The 15,614-nt window shown below is 48.1% G+C and overlaps 2 protein-coding genes across 20 annotated transcripts in view; one reads left to right on the top strand and one right to left on the bottom strand.

The window, feature by feature from the left end:
- Positions 1–6,782, bottom strand: part of SIAH3 (siah E3 ubiquitin protein ligase family member 3) — a 76,543-nt gene extending 69,761 nt beyond the window's left edge. The window contains exon 1 of one of the 2 annotated variants that reach the window (XM_023251641.2): positions 6,492–6,782. In XM_023251641.2, coding sequence (XP_023107409.2) covers positions 6,492–6,530 — 39 coding nt within the window. In that variant the 5' untranslated portion in view covers positions 6,531–6,782. Of the gene's footprint in view, positions 1–5,330; positions 6,339–6,491 lie in introns of those variants that run through there. The other variant, XM_006927299.5, reaches the window with a different exon arrangement.
- Positions 1–15,614, top strand: part of CBY2 (chibby family member 2) — a 160,929-nt gene that overhangs the window by 129,362 nt on the left and 15,953 nt on the right. For 9 of the 18 annotated variants that reach the window (XR_006594752.1, XR_006594753.1, XR_006594742.1 and 6 more), the window contains 3 exons: positions 365–441; positions 13,480–13,628; positions 13,863–13,968. The gene's annotated coding sequence lies outside the window, so the exon portion shown is untranslated. The remainder of the gene's footprint in view (positions 1–364; positions 442–13,479; positions 13,629–13,862; positions 13,969–15,614) is intronic. The other 9 variants (XR_006594756.1, XR_006594755.1, XR_006594761.1 and 6 more) reach the window with 2 other exon arrangements.

Raw genomic sequence — 15,614 nt, 5'->3', positions numbered from 1 at the left:
CTCAAACGAACTTTAAAAAAACGAAGGTTTGACCTTCCATTTCATTTAATGACTCTCTGTCATTCCCTGTCATTCCCAGGCCCCCGTGGAGGACAGGTCTCCATTCCCCAGACTGACCCCTTCCGTGGTAACAATTAGCATCTAAACAGGTCAACTTTCGCCTTTGAGAAACAGAGCTATTTGATTCAAGATGACTTTCAGGGTAAAATACCTTCACAGACGGTTATTCCCTGCCCCCCCCCCCCCATTGTTAATTGCTAGAAAAATACTCTGCCTCACCCTGGGGAAGTCATCCAAATAGCTCTGACCTCTCTGTGGGCTTCAAGGAAAGCTTGCAGTACCGGTTTTCTCATTTCTGTCACAGTCTGCAGCTCCAGGGACCGTGGTTAAGAGAGTTACACGAAATCTGCTCTGGCGCCTCTGGATACGTGGGGGACAGAGGTAATCGGCTCACCTCGCCTCGGTGCCAGCTTCGGCCTCCCTGCAACTCCATCACCAGCTCGCCAAATGACTGCTCGGGGCCCCGGGCCTTTACTTATGGGACTCGGGAGCCTCGTTTGCAATCACCATTAACCAGAAAAGCTGCCCAGCCGCTCGGTGCCCGTGGAGTTGAGTGTCCTACAATATCCACGGGAACCCGAGGGCTGGAAGAGTCTGCACGGGGAGCTTTTAGAATAAGGCCCAGAGAGCGACCCCCACCAGTTTCAGCTCCTCTCTTATCCTCTCCGGGCCCCTCCAAGGTGCTAATGAACTGTGCGGAGGCACAAGAGAGGCCAGCAAAAGGAAGATGGTGACACTTCCAGAGGATGGGGCCCGGGGTTCCTCGGGGGTGGGTTATGTCAACCAGAGCCGGGTAACCCGCGCTCTGGCTATTAACCAGTCTTGGCGGAAGCCTTCAAGTGCTTCAAAACAGGTATTCAGGCTGAACGCTCCAAAGGCCGCCTCTAAATCCCTAAAAACAATGTTCAGGTCTTTAGCTCTCATTCGGCCGCGTGCCGAGCCGTGTCAGGCAGAGTTAGGGAAAGCCCCAGGGTGAGACCGGGATTTCCAAAGATTACCCACAAACAGGAGAGGTGATGTCTGGCTTTGCCACACATATCTCCTCGGTCCCCTCCTTTGGTGATCCCCCTCCTCCGCCTTGCAGTCCCCCCCCCACCCCCCATCACCTGTCACTCAACACACATTCATCCACACCGGCTCAGGTTAGTCTTAGAAATAAAAGGCGTGTGGATGCTTCAGGTAATGGTGCTGAAATGCCCAGATTTTAGACGCAGTGTTAGGCCCTGAAATTAAAGCCATCATTGTCCCATACGCCCCTCCCATCTCGTGCGTGCGTGTGTGTGTGTGTGTGTGTGTGTGTGTGTGTATTTCAGTCTGTAAACCCAAGGTTAACAGGTTAAAATAAAGAGGTTTAGGACCAGCTAGATGGAGGTATGAGTGGCCTTCCAGGACAGGCGGGGACGTTACACCCTCTGTTCTAGATGCTGGTGAGGGCACTGGGGTATTCAGCAGGGACTTTGGTACCGGCCAGGGCCTTCAGAAGTTTGCCAGAAAGCTCTCTGCTGGTCTTTCCGAAACCAGTTTATCAAGGGCTGTGGTTAAGAGGAGGAAGTCGTCCAGCCAGCCTCAGCTCAGGTACTGTCTGCTTGGAAAGCTCTGAGGACTGGCCCTAGAGGGGCCCTGGCATCTCCAGAGACAGGGCGGGAGAGGGGAAGGCTACCCAGGAAGGACAGGGCATTCTAGAAGTGGCCAGTGCCAATGGGAGAGGAGCCAGAGCAGAAAGGCTTTCTTGGTTTGGAAACAGGCCAAAAGCACGAGGGCGAAAGGAGTGCCGAGTCAGGACCAGGAGCTGGCGCCCTCACCCGGGCCGGCCCGAAGCCCGCTGACCACATTTCTGTAACCTCTGTGAATGAAGACGGAGACAGCAGCAAGCCAAGAACGCTGGCTTCTTGCTGGTGACCCTTTATAAAGTGGGAAGGAGAAATGTGGGGGCATCATCTGGAATCCTTATACGTGCAAGGAGACAGACACAGGGACACACAGAGTGTCCTTTGCGCCCCATGGAGAGGGCGCTGCAACGGATTCTTCCTCTGCAGAGGTCCCCCGGGTTCTGGTCTCCTGTGTTCCAGTACAGCTTCTCTAAATGCCCCCTTTTAATTAGGGTGGGCTTAAGGGGTGTCGTGGCTTCATCCAGGGTGTCTGCATTGCCAGGAAGGCTTCTGCCTCCCATGTAGAAGGAAAGGAATCCGCTTGCTTGAAGGAACCCCAGGTTACTGAGTAATCGCCATAATAAGATTGAGGATGAAGGTGACCTAGGGAAGCATGGTAAATACACGATTTTCTCTGCTCAGTAAGTGAATTTTGATTATAACTCAGCACTTGCCTCAGGTCCTAAAATACTGTTAGCATTCTCTGGAAAGCCCGGGAAGGGACGAAGGGCAAAAAACGCTTCCACAAAGAAAAACACAGGCTTCCCAGCCCTCTTTGTAGCTACACACAACCTAGAAGATTGAAAGCGAGGTTGCAGTCTCTCTGTCCTTGGTCACCATTTCACGTCCCAGCCTGTCATACAAAGTGCACGGAAGCACCACAGATCAATAGCTATTCTGGGTTAACGTTGCCACAGCCCCCCCACCTTTTTTTTTCCTTTAAAAAAAGAATTTTTTCCTCCCTGTAGATCACAGCTGAGTATATCCAAGACATATTTCTGCGGTCTATGGAAATTCATGCTTAGTAGGAGCACCTTTTCTTTGAGGTTTTGTTCACTCACTTTTTAATGTAAGTGAAGCGGCCAGCAGTGCTCCGATCGAACTGTTCCTTCAAAAGCTCTGCAAATGGCTGTTAGCCCCCAGGTTTGCAAAGCAGGTAAAACTTACCTGATGGGCCACCTGGACCTCCACAAAGGTGGTCTGGGCTGTAGAGGTCTTTCTGCCTGGCACAGCCCCTGTGACTCCTGTCTTCTCTGCCGGACCCCCCTGGTGGCATTCACAGCCCTCAACTTGCTTTGTTTACCTCCGGGGATGCTTGCCTGGGCAAAATCCCTAAGTGGTTTTTTTTATGGGAAATTAAAAAAGCCAAGTGAGAACGGAAAAGCGAGCCATGGAAAATAGTCTCCCAAAGCATATGTCAGAGATTTTTATGTTACTGCTTATATGGTTTCTCAGTGGGCTAAAGGCTTTGAGTGACAACTTTTAAAGTTCCTACCGGAACCCCCCACATTATGTGCCATAACATAATTCTTTTGGGGGGAGAGTGCCACGAGGCACGGCCACCCCTTGTAACTCTTTTTAGCCTCACAGAGCCATGGATATACTCATTCATATGTCCATTTCGAAGGTGGACAAGGGAAGGCTCAGAGAGGTTGAATCTTTTGAGGGCGCACAGCTGGTCAGAGCTGACCCAGAGCCTCCAACCCTGACTCTGAACTCCTGGGTTTCGGGCAGCAGGACTACTTACTAACCAACGTCCAGGCAGACCTCGCTAAAAAAGACACACAGAGGCGTCTCACCCCAGCCCACCCCACCCCACCCCACGCCAGATCTGAGCCGTCTCCTCCTCCCATCATCAGCTGCAGCCAGCGAACCATATAAATGCAAACTTTGGTCTCAGACACAATTTTTAAAGGCATTAAAATGCAAAACAGAAGTAAACAAAACGTCTTGCCACGGGGAAGTAACTAATGTAAAGCGACAAAATAATGGGCGTTTGAACGCGGTCTCCAAAGTGGCGGTAACGTGGAATTCAGAATCACGTTTTAGTATGTCCGCCATGCACTTGCTTTGCCAAGGATGACTGGCAGTGGACTGTCATTTGTATAACTAAGCCACGAATGCAAAAGGAGCCAGTGGAACGAGGGGCAGGAGAGCTAGAGCCAGAAAGAGAGAGCATAGGACAGAGAGAGCAAATGCAGTTCATGGAGCTGGTGCTAGTCACAGACTGGGTACTTCCGAGAGCTAGTTCCTAGGTCTGTGCACCGTAGCAATCCTGGAGCAGTCCAGCACCCCTCTGCCCAGGACTGGCCGCCTCTACTGCCACAGGCACTCCAGGCAGCTGTCCCTCCTAGGGACTTCCCGGAATCGGGGTGGCGGGAGGGGAGAGGCACCCATCAGTCCTGACCTGCAGGGCCGAGGAGAGTCTGACTCTTTATAGGAGTTTATACAGTGATGAGGGACGAGCAACGCTTTCCCTACCCAAGAGCAGTGGTCGGGATGAGAGATCGATCCTGCTAGGCTGTTCCGGCACTCCCCTGCAGACCTGCCCTCCTCCCTGTCACTCAGCCCTGCGCGTGGTGAGGTAGACAGGAAAGCAACTCCCAGTGAGTTCATCGTTTATCTTAAAACGGAGCCAAGGTGGCTCGGAGTTTCATATCGGGGACTTCAGCTGAGCCCCCCACCCTCCCACTCTCTACTGCCCTGTCTTGTCTCTGCCCCCACCACCCCTAGCCAACGGTTCTTCGTTCATTTCCCTGTGGGTCGCGGCTGTGATGTGGAGCGGTCTTCCCAGACCCCAGATTTGGGCTGTTCTTGTAAAGGGCTTTGGCCCGAAGACACAAATGCAGAGGCGGTGGCGCCAGACGCGGCCCCGGGCAGCCGGTGGTGATTCACACACCCGCAGCTCCCAGCCGGATTCATTATTATACAACTGGAGCAAATCCCGCCCCCTCCGGTCCCCAGCGCAAGGGGCGCAGCAGCTCACAGGGAGCAAAGACTAACTCCTCCTGATCTTTCAGTCTCTCTCTTACACACACACACACGCACACGCACGCACATGCACACACACGCCGAGTCTGAGCAAAAGGCAAACCGCTTTGCAGAGAGAGCCCCCCTCATCCGCTCCCAGGTCAGGCCCCGGGGGTTGCGCGCCCCCGCCCGTGGCCACTTCAGCGGCAGCCAGCAGAAGGGGGCTTCCGCGATCCATGTGCCTGCCTGCCTTTCCAAACACATGGGACAGTGTGCAATTTGGGTAACTTTTCACATCCCGTCTCCTGAACGCTTGCCCACAAATATTTGGGAGCTAGAAGAGGACGCGCCCTTCCCCCTCCGCCACCCTCCCTTCCGACCCCGCTCTTAGGCTGACAGCTCCGGGGAAAGAGACTGGACTCTCACTCCAGCTGCTCTGCCAGTCGGGGAGACAACACGCTGTCACCGAGAGCACGAGAGACACCTAGAAAGCGAGAAGGAGCCGAGGCAACCCCTCCGGGTACCAAGCGCGTCCTAGCGCTAGCCAGAGAGCCTTTGCCAGGAGCTCCAGGAGCACGCGGAGGGTCACCGACCAGCCGGGAGAAAGGACTGGAACCCGAGCCGCGGGAAGAGAAAATGAGAGCAACTCACCTTTAGGTTGTGCGTGGGGTTTACAACGCAGACAAGTTGCCCAGCGGCGGAGAAAACCCGTTTAGCCTTGTAGTGCTGAAAGCGGAGGTGGATGAGATCTAACACAGCCCCAAAGCACTGGGTAAAGAAAAGCATCACAACTTTTGGGGGGGTTGTTGGCACAGGAAGGCAGCGGGCAGAAGCTGGTAAGTCCTTGGGCTCTGGAAGGAGCACAGCCTCTGAGACACTCCGCTCCAGCCCGGCTTAGCGTGCCTTCATATTCATCATCAAAATAAGACGGTTAGAATCTTGCAGCAGTGAGGCGGCCAATCAAAAGGACAGAAATGTTATCCTTGAGGTGCAGAGACAGCCAATAACAAATGCCTCCCCTACCGAAACTCCCTGATGAATTGAGCCTGGCGGAGAATGTATTATTGAACATTACCATAGATCAGCACATTGCATTTATCTTGTGATTACAGCCAACCATACATAATGCTGGGGAGATAGGCTGACAAAATTGATTGCTTAATGTGTCTCCATTTATTAATTGACTTAATTTAACACGAGAGCCTTTCTCAACGCGCTGGCAAAAACGTAAAGCATTTAAACCGCCAAATAGTAAAGCGCCCTGCTCCAAAGTAGGCAGATGGATAACGCAGATCGTGGCTCGACGCACCAGAGCTGCTTGGGAGAAAATCAAATATTACAAGACTCCGATTCCAGATAAGGATTTGGCAGCATGGAAACGTGCATCTTTCAATCTTGTGCTCTCTGCGATTTGGATTTCAGCCCCCTGATAAATCTTACTTTCCAAGCTTTATCAAAGAAAAGAATCCCTAACAAATAAAAGCATTTGCAGTTGGGAGGTGGGGGGATACATATATATACTGTAATTACTGAAGCCTGAAAATATTAAAGCATAAAGATGCACGGGATCTGCTGCTAAAAATAATGAAATCCCTGATGCGTGAATGCACACACACACACACACACACACACACACACACACACACACAGAAAAACCTACACAGAGAGGAAAGTGGCTTGTAAATCAGCAAAATAATTACAGATGTGGAGGGTCTTTGCTTGTCATTCATTTGCATACTGGTGGGCAGCAAATTGCTAATTAACCACTAGATTGTTGGAGACATTAAAATAGGGATTAGGAAGTGCACATACCACATTGTTTGCTGGTCTCCGGGAATGCCAGCGGCACATTTCTGCGGGAGCAGGCAGAGGGCATTCTAGGCTCCTGACGGCACTCTCTCTCCAGAGTGGGGCTGGCGGGGGCACTAAGCCCACTCCCTGGTTCCGGAAAAGAGGCTCATGAACGGCACACCCAAGTGTCCTAGGGTATCTGGGGACTAGTTCCGATCGCTTAGTCAAGTCTTTGTGACTAACACAGCAGAGTTAGGTGTGTTTTGTCTCCTTTCGTCTTTTGTTGTTTCAGCACCTGGGGGGGAGTTGGATCAGCCTTGTATGCGAATTGCAGCCGGAGTGTGAGCCCAAGTTCCTTCCTGATTGGCCCTCACTCTGCTGGGGCGACAGTGCTTATGTTGTAACGTAGGCAAAGCCTACACACGCCTGGGACACCCACGTCTGTGACCTGGTCAGACCAGGTCAGCCAACAACAGATTAAACTCTAGGGGGGAGAAGGTACAGGTTTACAGAAACCAGGACAAAGGCAGGGATTCGTTTTGACCCGAATTTAAAACCACACCGATGCTTTAAGAAACACGCCAAACACTGAATTGTTGCTTCCATTTTCAGTAGTGGAAACTTTGTACTTTCTAAAAATGACTGCACTCACACAAAACTAGAAGGTGACAGCATTTGAACCGGTTAGAAACTCACACGCCGTGATGCGTGCTATAAGACATGAGTTCCTAGACCCTCTCATTATATGGTTCATAAATCAGGGTTGCTAGACCACGACCCCGGAATTTGCTTTCTGAAGTTTTCATTCCCCAGAAGCAGCTTTCGGGAGTTCAGCAGGAAAGCATTCAGTGTTCTTGCACTGCCTCACTTAAACAAACAAACAGAGATTGTATAACCTCAGACAGGTTTCTTAATCTCACTGAGGCTTGGTTCCCACACTTGTAACGTGGGGATAGCAGAAATTTATTTGCTTCTCAGGGTCGTTGTGAAGACTAAGTTGATGTATCTGTAAGTACCCTGCACAGTGCCCGATTCAAAGCAGCCTCCCAAGTCTTGAGTCTACTGCATAGCTCTGGCAGAAGGGTGATTATTTGCAAGTATGTATTTTCTTCCTGCTCCCTGAAATATTTTTCCCTGTGGAGATTCACCCTACCACTGAGGGCCACACAAGCAGAGGGCACGGAAACAGTGGACTTTGCTCCTGCTGTGTTTTGTTTTGTTTTTAATTTTTTTTTTCAACGCTTATTTATTTTTGGGACAGAGAGAGACAGAGCATGAACGGGCAAGGAGCAGAGACAGAGGGAGACACAGAATCGGAAACAGGCTCCAGGCTCCGAGCCGTCAGCCCAGAGCCCGACGCGGGGCTCGAACTCCCGGACCGCGAGATCGTGACCTGGCTGAAGTCGGACGCTTAACCGACTGCGCCACCCAGGCGCCCCACTCCTGCTGTGTTCTTAAGGATAGGTATTCCCGATATGAGCTGGAGGCCACCATTGAGGGCTGGAGACCAGGCTAGGAGTCAGGACCCAGGGGCTGAGGAATGCATGTTGACATGAGCAGTGGGGGCAGCACCCCTGACCTGCTCTGCTGGATGTTTTTCTTTAGTTCCGGACGTGAGCCCTTGCTCTAACTCTCTACCCGAAAACTGGTTTCCGTAACTCTAGTTTAGGGTATTAAGCACATCATCTGTCCTCAGAATCAGTTCTCACAAAACTCATCCGTTGGAAAACGTTTGGAGTTAACCCTAACAGCAGATGTTCATGCTTAATGTCTCCAAAATAGGGTGGCATAAACCAACCTTCAAATAGAGATTTAGAGCTGTGTCACTGTTTACCACTAAGTCGGGTCCTCTGCAATAGCCATGCCAACCCCCCCACCCCCACCCCCCTGCTGCCTCATGTTACACCGTAATGTTCAGGGCTTCCCTTCACCTCCACAGCAACCAGATTTATAGTTTATCTGGACTAGAACGTCCTGACAAATTTGAATTCAAACCCTATATTGCTACTTCCTGTTACTTTGGGCAAATTGCTTTATTTCACTGATGCTTGGTTTTGTTGTCTTGTGAAATGAAGCTAATAATTTCCCCCTAAAAAGTAGCTTACAGATTAAATGAGATAATAGAGGTCGGCCAGTGCCTGGTTTTCATAATAACTTCAACGAGAAGCTATTCTCCTCCTTCTCCACCTCTTCTCATCAAAAATATTTTTGTCATTGGGGCGCCTGGGTGGCTCAGTCGGTTGGGCGTCCGACTTCGGCTCAGGTCATGATCTCGTGGTTTGTGAGTTTGAGCCCCGCATCGGGCTCTGTGCTGACAGCTCAGAGCCTGGAGCCCGCTTCAGATTCTGTGTTTCCCTCTCTCTCTGCCCCTCCCCTGCTCATGCTCTGTCTCTCTCTCTCTCTGTCAAAAATAAATAAAACATTAAAAAAAATTTTTTTGTCCAAGTCACTCCAAAGCGTTAGTGAAGATGTGGAACAACGAAAAAATTTCGTGCACGGCTGGAAACTACTTTGGAAAACTGTTGGGGATCATCTACTAAAGCTAAGCATATTGATAGCCTGTCTGCGACCCAGAAAGCCCGCTTCACGTGCCCAACAGCAGTGTGAACATGTGCTGAGCAGAAGACTTGCGCCAGGATTTTCGCTGCAACATTGCACCTATATCCACAGCGGTTAAAAACTGGGCACAGCCCAAATATCAACAAGAAACTGGGTAAATTACCCCATTTTGTCCTCCTTCTGCAAATAACTACCTAGACACGAAGACGTGAATTCTTTGCTACCTGCAGCCATGCAGTAACGTGGATCTCACAGATACGATTTTGAGGCACAGATGTGATACAGAAGAGTACGTGTCGTGTGATTCCGTTCATGTGTCGTTGAAGAACACAGAAAAGGTAATCTACGGCGTCGGGAGACGGGGCTGCGGTAACTTTGGCAAGGGCTTGTGGCTGAAGAGAGCGCATGGTAGGTTTTAGAAAGCTAGGTGTGCTCTGTTTCCTGATCCGTGCTCTAGTTTTGTGACTGTTGTGGGTTGAATTGTTTCCCTAGAAACAGATTTGCCGAAGCCCTGACGGCCAGTACCTCAGAATGTGACCTTAGGTGGAAATAGGGTCATTACAGCGGTAATCGAGTTAACGTGAGGTCACTAGTGCGAGCCGTAATCCACTATCACCAGAGTTCTTATAAAAAGGGAGAATTTGGATACAGAGGCATGCACACAGGGAGAATACCGAGAGGAGGTCAACGGCAGAGACTGGGGCGATGTATCTCCAAGACAAGGAGCACGTAGGCTGACCAGCAAACCCCCAGAAGCTTGGGGGAGGGCATGGAACAGATTCTCCCTCACAGCCTCCAGAAGGAACCAATCCTGCTGACATTTTGATCTCAGATCTCTCGTTTCCAGAACTGTGACACTGTTGATTTCTGTTGTTTAAGCCACCTGCGTTGTCGTACTTCTAGCTAACGATCCTAGCTAACTAACGATTACGACTATTTCGTGGAAATTCTTCAGGCCCGGGGGCGCCTGGGTGGCGCAGTCGGTTAAGCGTCCGACTTCAGCCAGGTCACGATCTCGCAGTCCGTGAGTTCGAGCCCCGCGTCGGGCTCTGGGCTGATGGCTCAGAGCCTGGAGCCTGTTTCCGATTCTGTGTCTCCCTCTCTCTCTGCCCCTCCCCCGTTCATGCTCTGTCTCTCTCTGTCCCCAAAATAAATAAACGTTGAAAAAAAAAATTAAAAAAAAAAAACAACAAAAACCAGAGCAACCAACACGCCGGGGGATATATTTGCATCCCCCAACAGCAAAAGATTTGTATTCCTGATAAAGAAGCCTTGTATATACATTCTAAAGAACTAAAATCATAAAAAAATAGATGCAAAATATAAACAGATTACACAAAAGAAAAAAATATTAATAAGTGGAAAATGTTTAATAGAACTAGAACTCCAAGAAATGCCAATTAAGACAAGGTAGCATCTTTTACTCGTCAAATTAGCACTTTTTTATTTTTAAACAATACTATCCAGCGCTGATGGATCTTCCATGAGACTGACACTCTCATCTGTTGGTGGCGGTAAGACTAATAATGACAAACGTATAAATGCGAAACCTCCACATTATCCCTCTGTAGGGGACTGGTTGAAATAAACTATATGCATCTATATAATAGTGGCTATTAGCCTTAAAAAGAAATGACAGTTATCTCTACTGTTATGGAATGAATTCAGGTGGTATCAATGTGAAGAGTCTTATGTATAAAATGCAGATGTTTATCTTCGAATGGGGGATTTGTATTTGTTATTTATGTTTTAAAAGTGGAAGAATAAATAATAAACTAAAAACAAGGATAGTGATAGGGGAGAGAAGGGAAGAGAGACAAGGCAGAAATGAAGCCACACGTCTCTGAATTCACTTATTCTATGGTTTGAGTTTGAAACCTTGAGGTTATTTTGTAAAATTGTGAAACAAAAACTAAAAAGAAATCCCCAAAAGTTAGAAGCGAGGTGAGATAAATCAACAGTTTTTCAAGTTGAGGGGATAGGCACCCAGAAAGGACAATTTTAGGCGACTTTGGAACATGATCATGTGACTGTAAATCTTTAGTGAAATACACCCTAAGGACAAAAATGAGTTAAACGCCCAGCTACACTTAGTAATCATATTGTTGACGATAGTGTTTGTAGTGGTTTAAAAATATAATACCGCCTACAGAAAGACCCTGATCTGCCTCCGCATGAACGTGAGACGCTCATTAGTGACTTGCTTCTTTTTTTTTTTTTAATGTTTATTTTTGAGACAGAGAGAGACAGAGCATGAATGGGGGAGGGGCAGAGAGAGAGGGAGACACAGAATCGGAAACAGGCTCCAGGCTCTGAGCCATCAGCCCAGAGCCCGACGCGGGGCTCGAACTCACAGACAGCGAGATCGTGACCTGGCTGAAGTCGGACGCTCAACCGACTGAGCCACCCAGGCGCCCCATTAGTGACTTGCTTCTAATGAAAAGTGTGGGAATGTTGATGTGTGACTTCTGAAGCTAGATCATCAAAGGAATGGCGTTTTCTCCATGGTTCTGGTGGATCTCCTGCTCTGGGGCCAGCCTTCATGCCATGAGGATATTCCATTAGCCTTCCAGAGAGACCCATACAGAGAGGCACTTATGTCTCCTGCCAGCAGCCAGTACTACTTTGCCAACCGTGAACACGAGATACCTTGGAAGCAGATCCCTCAGCCTGGGCCACACCTTCAGGTAACCTCAGCCCAGGACACATTCCTTCCTGCAGCTTTATGGGAAAATCCCCACCAGAACTAGCCAGCAGAGTCGCTCTCAAATTCTTACCCTGCAGAAACTGTGGCATAATCCCTGTGTAGTGTTGCTTTAAGCCACCAAGTTTTAGGATAATTGATCATGCAGCAATAGATGACTACGGAATTTGTGCCAGGAGTAGGGTGCTGCCGTTACAAAACCCTCAAGTTTAGGAGTGGCTTCGGAATTAGGCCGTGGACGGAGGCGGAACGTATTAAAAAGGCTTAGAGGTTCTTGAAAGGACTGTTTGTAGAAGCCCATGATCAAGGAGGGCTGATTTTTGGAAGAGTTCGTGAGTGTGGTCTTGTCCGAGTGGGCCACCACCAGAATCACAGGAGATCCAAGAGGTTTTTAAGAGAAGTAAATTGGCAGAAGTCCCACGAGGTTGGATTGAAAGGTGGCAGAAACGGTATAAAATGATAAGAGGCCTTAGGACCCTGAAGCTTCTGCAGGCAGGAAGCAAGCTAAAACTCTTCTGCAAAAGACCTGGGCTGCCTTTCTCAATGAGACGAGGGCGACCTAGAGGGTGGAGTAAAGAGAAGAGAGGCTGGGGGCGCCTGGGTGGCGCAGTCGGTTAAGCGTCCGACTTCAGCCAGGTCACGATCTCTCGGTCCATGAGTTCGAGCCCCGCATCGGGCTCTGGGCTGATGGCTCGGAGCCTGGAGCCTGTTTCCGATTCTGTGTCTCCCTCTCTCTCTGCCCCTCCCCTGTTCATGCTCTGTCTCTCTCTGTCTCAAAATAAATAAAAAACGTTGAAAAAAAAATAAAAAAAAAATAAAAAAAAAAGAGAAGAGAGGCTGGAGCTGAGAGCTAGGGAGACTCACTTTCAGGCATTGAGTCCTAGTCAAGGAACTTCCACCATTTGCCCCTGTGGGTTTTGCTATGGATCAGAGGCTTCTACATGTCTCCTGTTTTCCTCTATGGTGTGTGTGTGTGTGTGTGTGTGTGTGTGTGTGTGTGTGTGTGTGTTGGGGGTGGGGGTGGTCCATAGTAGTTACCCTATGCCTGTCCCACTGTTAAGTGTGTGTATGTGCAAAGAGGTGGCAAATATTTTCTCTTCTATTTATTTGTTTGTTTACTTCTTTATTTTTAATTTTATTTAAATCCAAGCTGGTTAACATACAGTGTAGTAATGGTTTCAGGAGTAGAATGTAGTGAACAATGACTTACATATAACACCCAGTCCTCATGCCAACACGTGCCCTCCTTAATACCTATTGCCCATTTAGCCCCAGCCCCCAACCAACTCCCCCCCCCAGAAACCCTCAGTGTGTTCTCTGTATTTAAGAGTCTCTTATGGTTGCCTCCCTCTCTGTTTTTATCTTACTTTTCCTTCCCTTTCCCTGTGTTCATCTACTTGGTTTCTTAAATTCTACATGAGTGAAATCGTATGGTTTTTATCTTTCTGTGACTGACTTATTTCACTTAGCATAATACACTCTAGTTCCATTCACGTTGTTGCCAATGGCACGATTTTGTTCTTCTTGATTGTTGAGTAATATTCCACACCTTCTTTATCCATCTCCTTTATCCATCCAGTGGATGGACATTTTGGGCTCTTTCCATAATCTGCTGTTGTTGCTAATGCTGCCATAAACATTGGGGTGCATGTGTCCCTTTGAATCAGCAGTTTTGTGTCCTTTGGCTGAATGCCTTGTGGTGCAGTTGCTAGATTGTAGGATGTAACTTTTCTTTCTGGGTCGTAGGTCTTCATGTTTTGAGAAACTGTACTCGAGGAGCTATACTCTAGGAATCCTGAGGTGTTTTCTCCACACCTGGACCTGATTTAGGTAACAAGATCCTAGACTTCAAGCTGATGTCCTAAAAGAATGAGTTTTGGGGAGTCTTTGGAAAGGTAAGTGTACTTTAACATTTGCAGTGTAAATCAGTAAGCCAGAGACTAGAAAGAAACATGCCTACACATACTTTGACATTGCTCTTTCAATGGGTGGAGAGTCATTTTCCTCCCTTTGAATATGAGCAGACATGGTGATTCACTTATAACAACAGAATGTGATAGACATGACAATGTATGATTTTTGAGCCGAGACCGTGAAAGTCATTGCCATTTACACCTTGCTGTCTTGAGTACTCACTTTAGGGGAAGCCAGAAATCATGCTGTGAGGACCCTCCAACAGCCCTCTGAGAACAACTGAAGTCTTCTGTCAACGTCCAGCATCAGCTTGGTGGCCATGTAAGTAGGTCCCCTTGGAAACCGTTCTCTCAGCCCCAGTCGTGCCTTCACATGACCACAGCCCTGGCTAACGTTCTTCTGCAATATCATGAGAGACTCTGACCCAGAACTGGGCAGCCAAGCTGCTTCTGATTTGCTGCTTCCTTGACACTGTGACATCGCTAGTGTTTATTGTGGCTTCACGCCATTAAGTTTTGGAGTAGATTGATGTGTGTACATTGTTGATGAAACAAATAGATAATTGTGTTGGTGTCATTGGGGTAAGAGAAAGGACCCACAGGCTTAAGATTGATAAGGTTTGGGGCGCCTGGGTGGCGCAGTCGGTTAAGCGTCCGACTTCAGCCAGGTCACGATCTCGCGGTCCGTGAGTTCGAGCCCCGCATCGGGCTCTGGGCTGATGGCTCAGAGCCTGGAGCCTGTCTCCGATTCTGTGTCTCCCTCTCTCTCTGCCCCTCCCCTGTTCACGCTCTGTCTCTCTCTGTCCCAAAAATAAATAAATGTTGAAAAAAAAATTAAAAAAAAAAAAGATTGATAAGGTTTAAAAAATACAGTAGTCTTAAAGTCAAATGGCAGTAATTGCAATGGGATATTTTATGTTAAGGAGCAGCCAGAGGAGGAGGAGGAAGAAGAGGAGGAAAGGGAGAGCAAAAGCAAAGTTTGTTAATTCCATCCACAGAAAAGACCTTGAAAAATGAGTACGTTAAAACCCAGGTTGCGGCTTCCGTATAAATTTTCCCCCTTGAACACCAACAAACTAGATATTTATGAAGAAATGGCTAGTTCCAGATCTGGAGCAGAAAATGTTTCAGATGAGCCTGGAGCATTTCATCACACCAAAAAGCAACGAGGCGATAAAAAATACCCAAAAAACAAAAAACTAGAAAAAATGCTAGAGTCTTCTTAAGGATTCAGAAAGCAATGCAAAGAGGCCCCTACTGGCCAAAGATGGGACAATTGAAGCATGATTAAGAATAATAACTGTAATGGATTAAAACATATCAAATATGTTTAAATGAATTCAGAATGATACTAGAAAAACTAATTAGTTCCCTTTGGATTGTACTGGGCACTCAATCCATTATCGTGATAGCTAGTGAATACAAGGAATAAATTAGGACTTTATCCTACCTTTCTTCTATGAACTGTACCTGAGTATAATTAAATAGGCAACGAGAAGTTGTTTCTGTCTGTAGAAGGACTCCAGTTCACAGATGAAGAAATAATGGTGAAATGAGAATATACTTTTTTGAAATTCCTAACGGATCTGGATATCACAGGAAGATAGCCAGGCAGGCACTGCGTGCCATCGGGGAGGTCTACAGCACTGTTTGCAAAGCATTCTTGCCAAAGTGACAAATGCACATTGATCACACTTCCAGGTTTAGCTACCAATTTTTAGGGAATGTAGGGGACAGAGGAACGTGCTAAATGGCAACATGGGGACCTGAGTAGCAAATTCCAGGTTGGATAAATGACTGGGTTCTTTAACCAATAACACAGACATTGCAGAGACAGGGAGAGAGAGAGAAGGATGGGAGAGAGAGAGAGAGAGAGAGAGAGCGAGCATGTTTCAAATAGTTTTTATAACATGCAGAGGCGCCCGGTGTATATTGAATTAGGCAAATCAGGATATAAAATTGCATTTA

Source organism: Felis catus, chromosome A1 (genome assembly GCF_018350175.1).
Source record: "Felis catus isolate Fca126 chromosome A1, F.catus_Fca126_mat1.0, whole genome shotgun sequence".
NCBI classification, from domain to species: Eukaryota; Metazoa; Chordata; class Mammalia; order Carnivora; family Felidae; genus Felis; species Felis catus.
The sequence above is the reverse complement of the archived record's forward strand: the minus strand, read 5'-3'. Positions and strand labels throughout refer to the sequence as shown.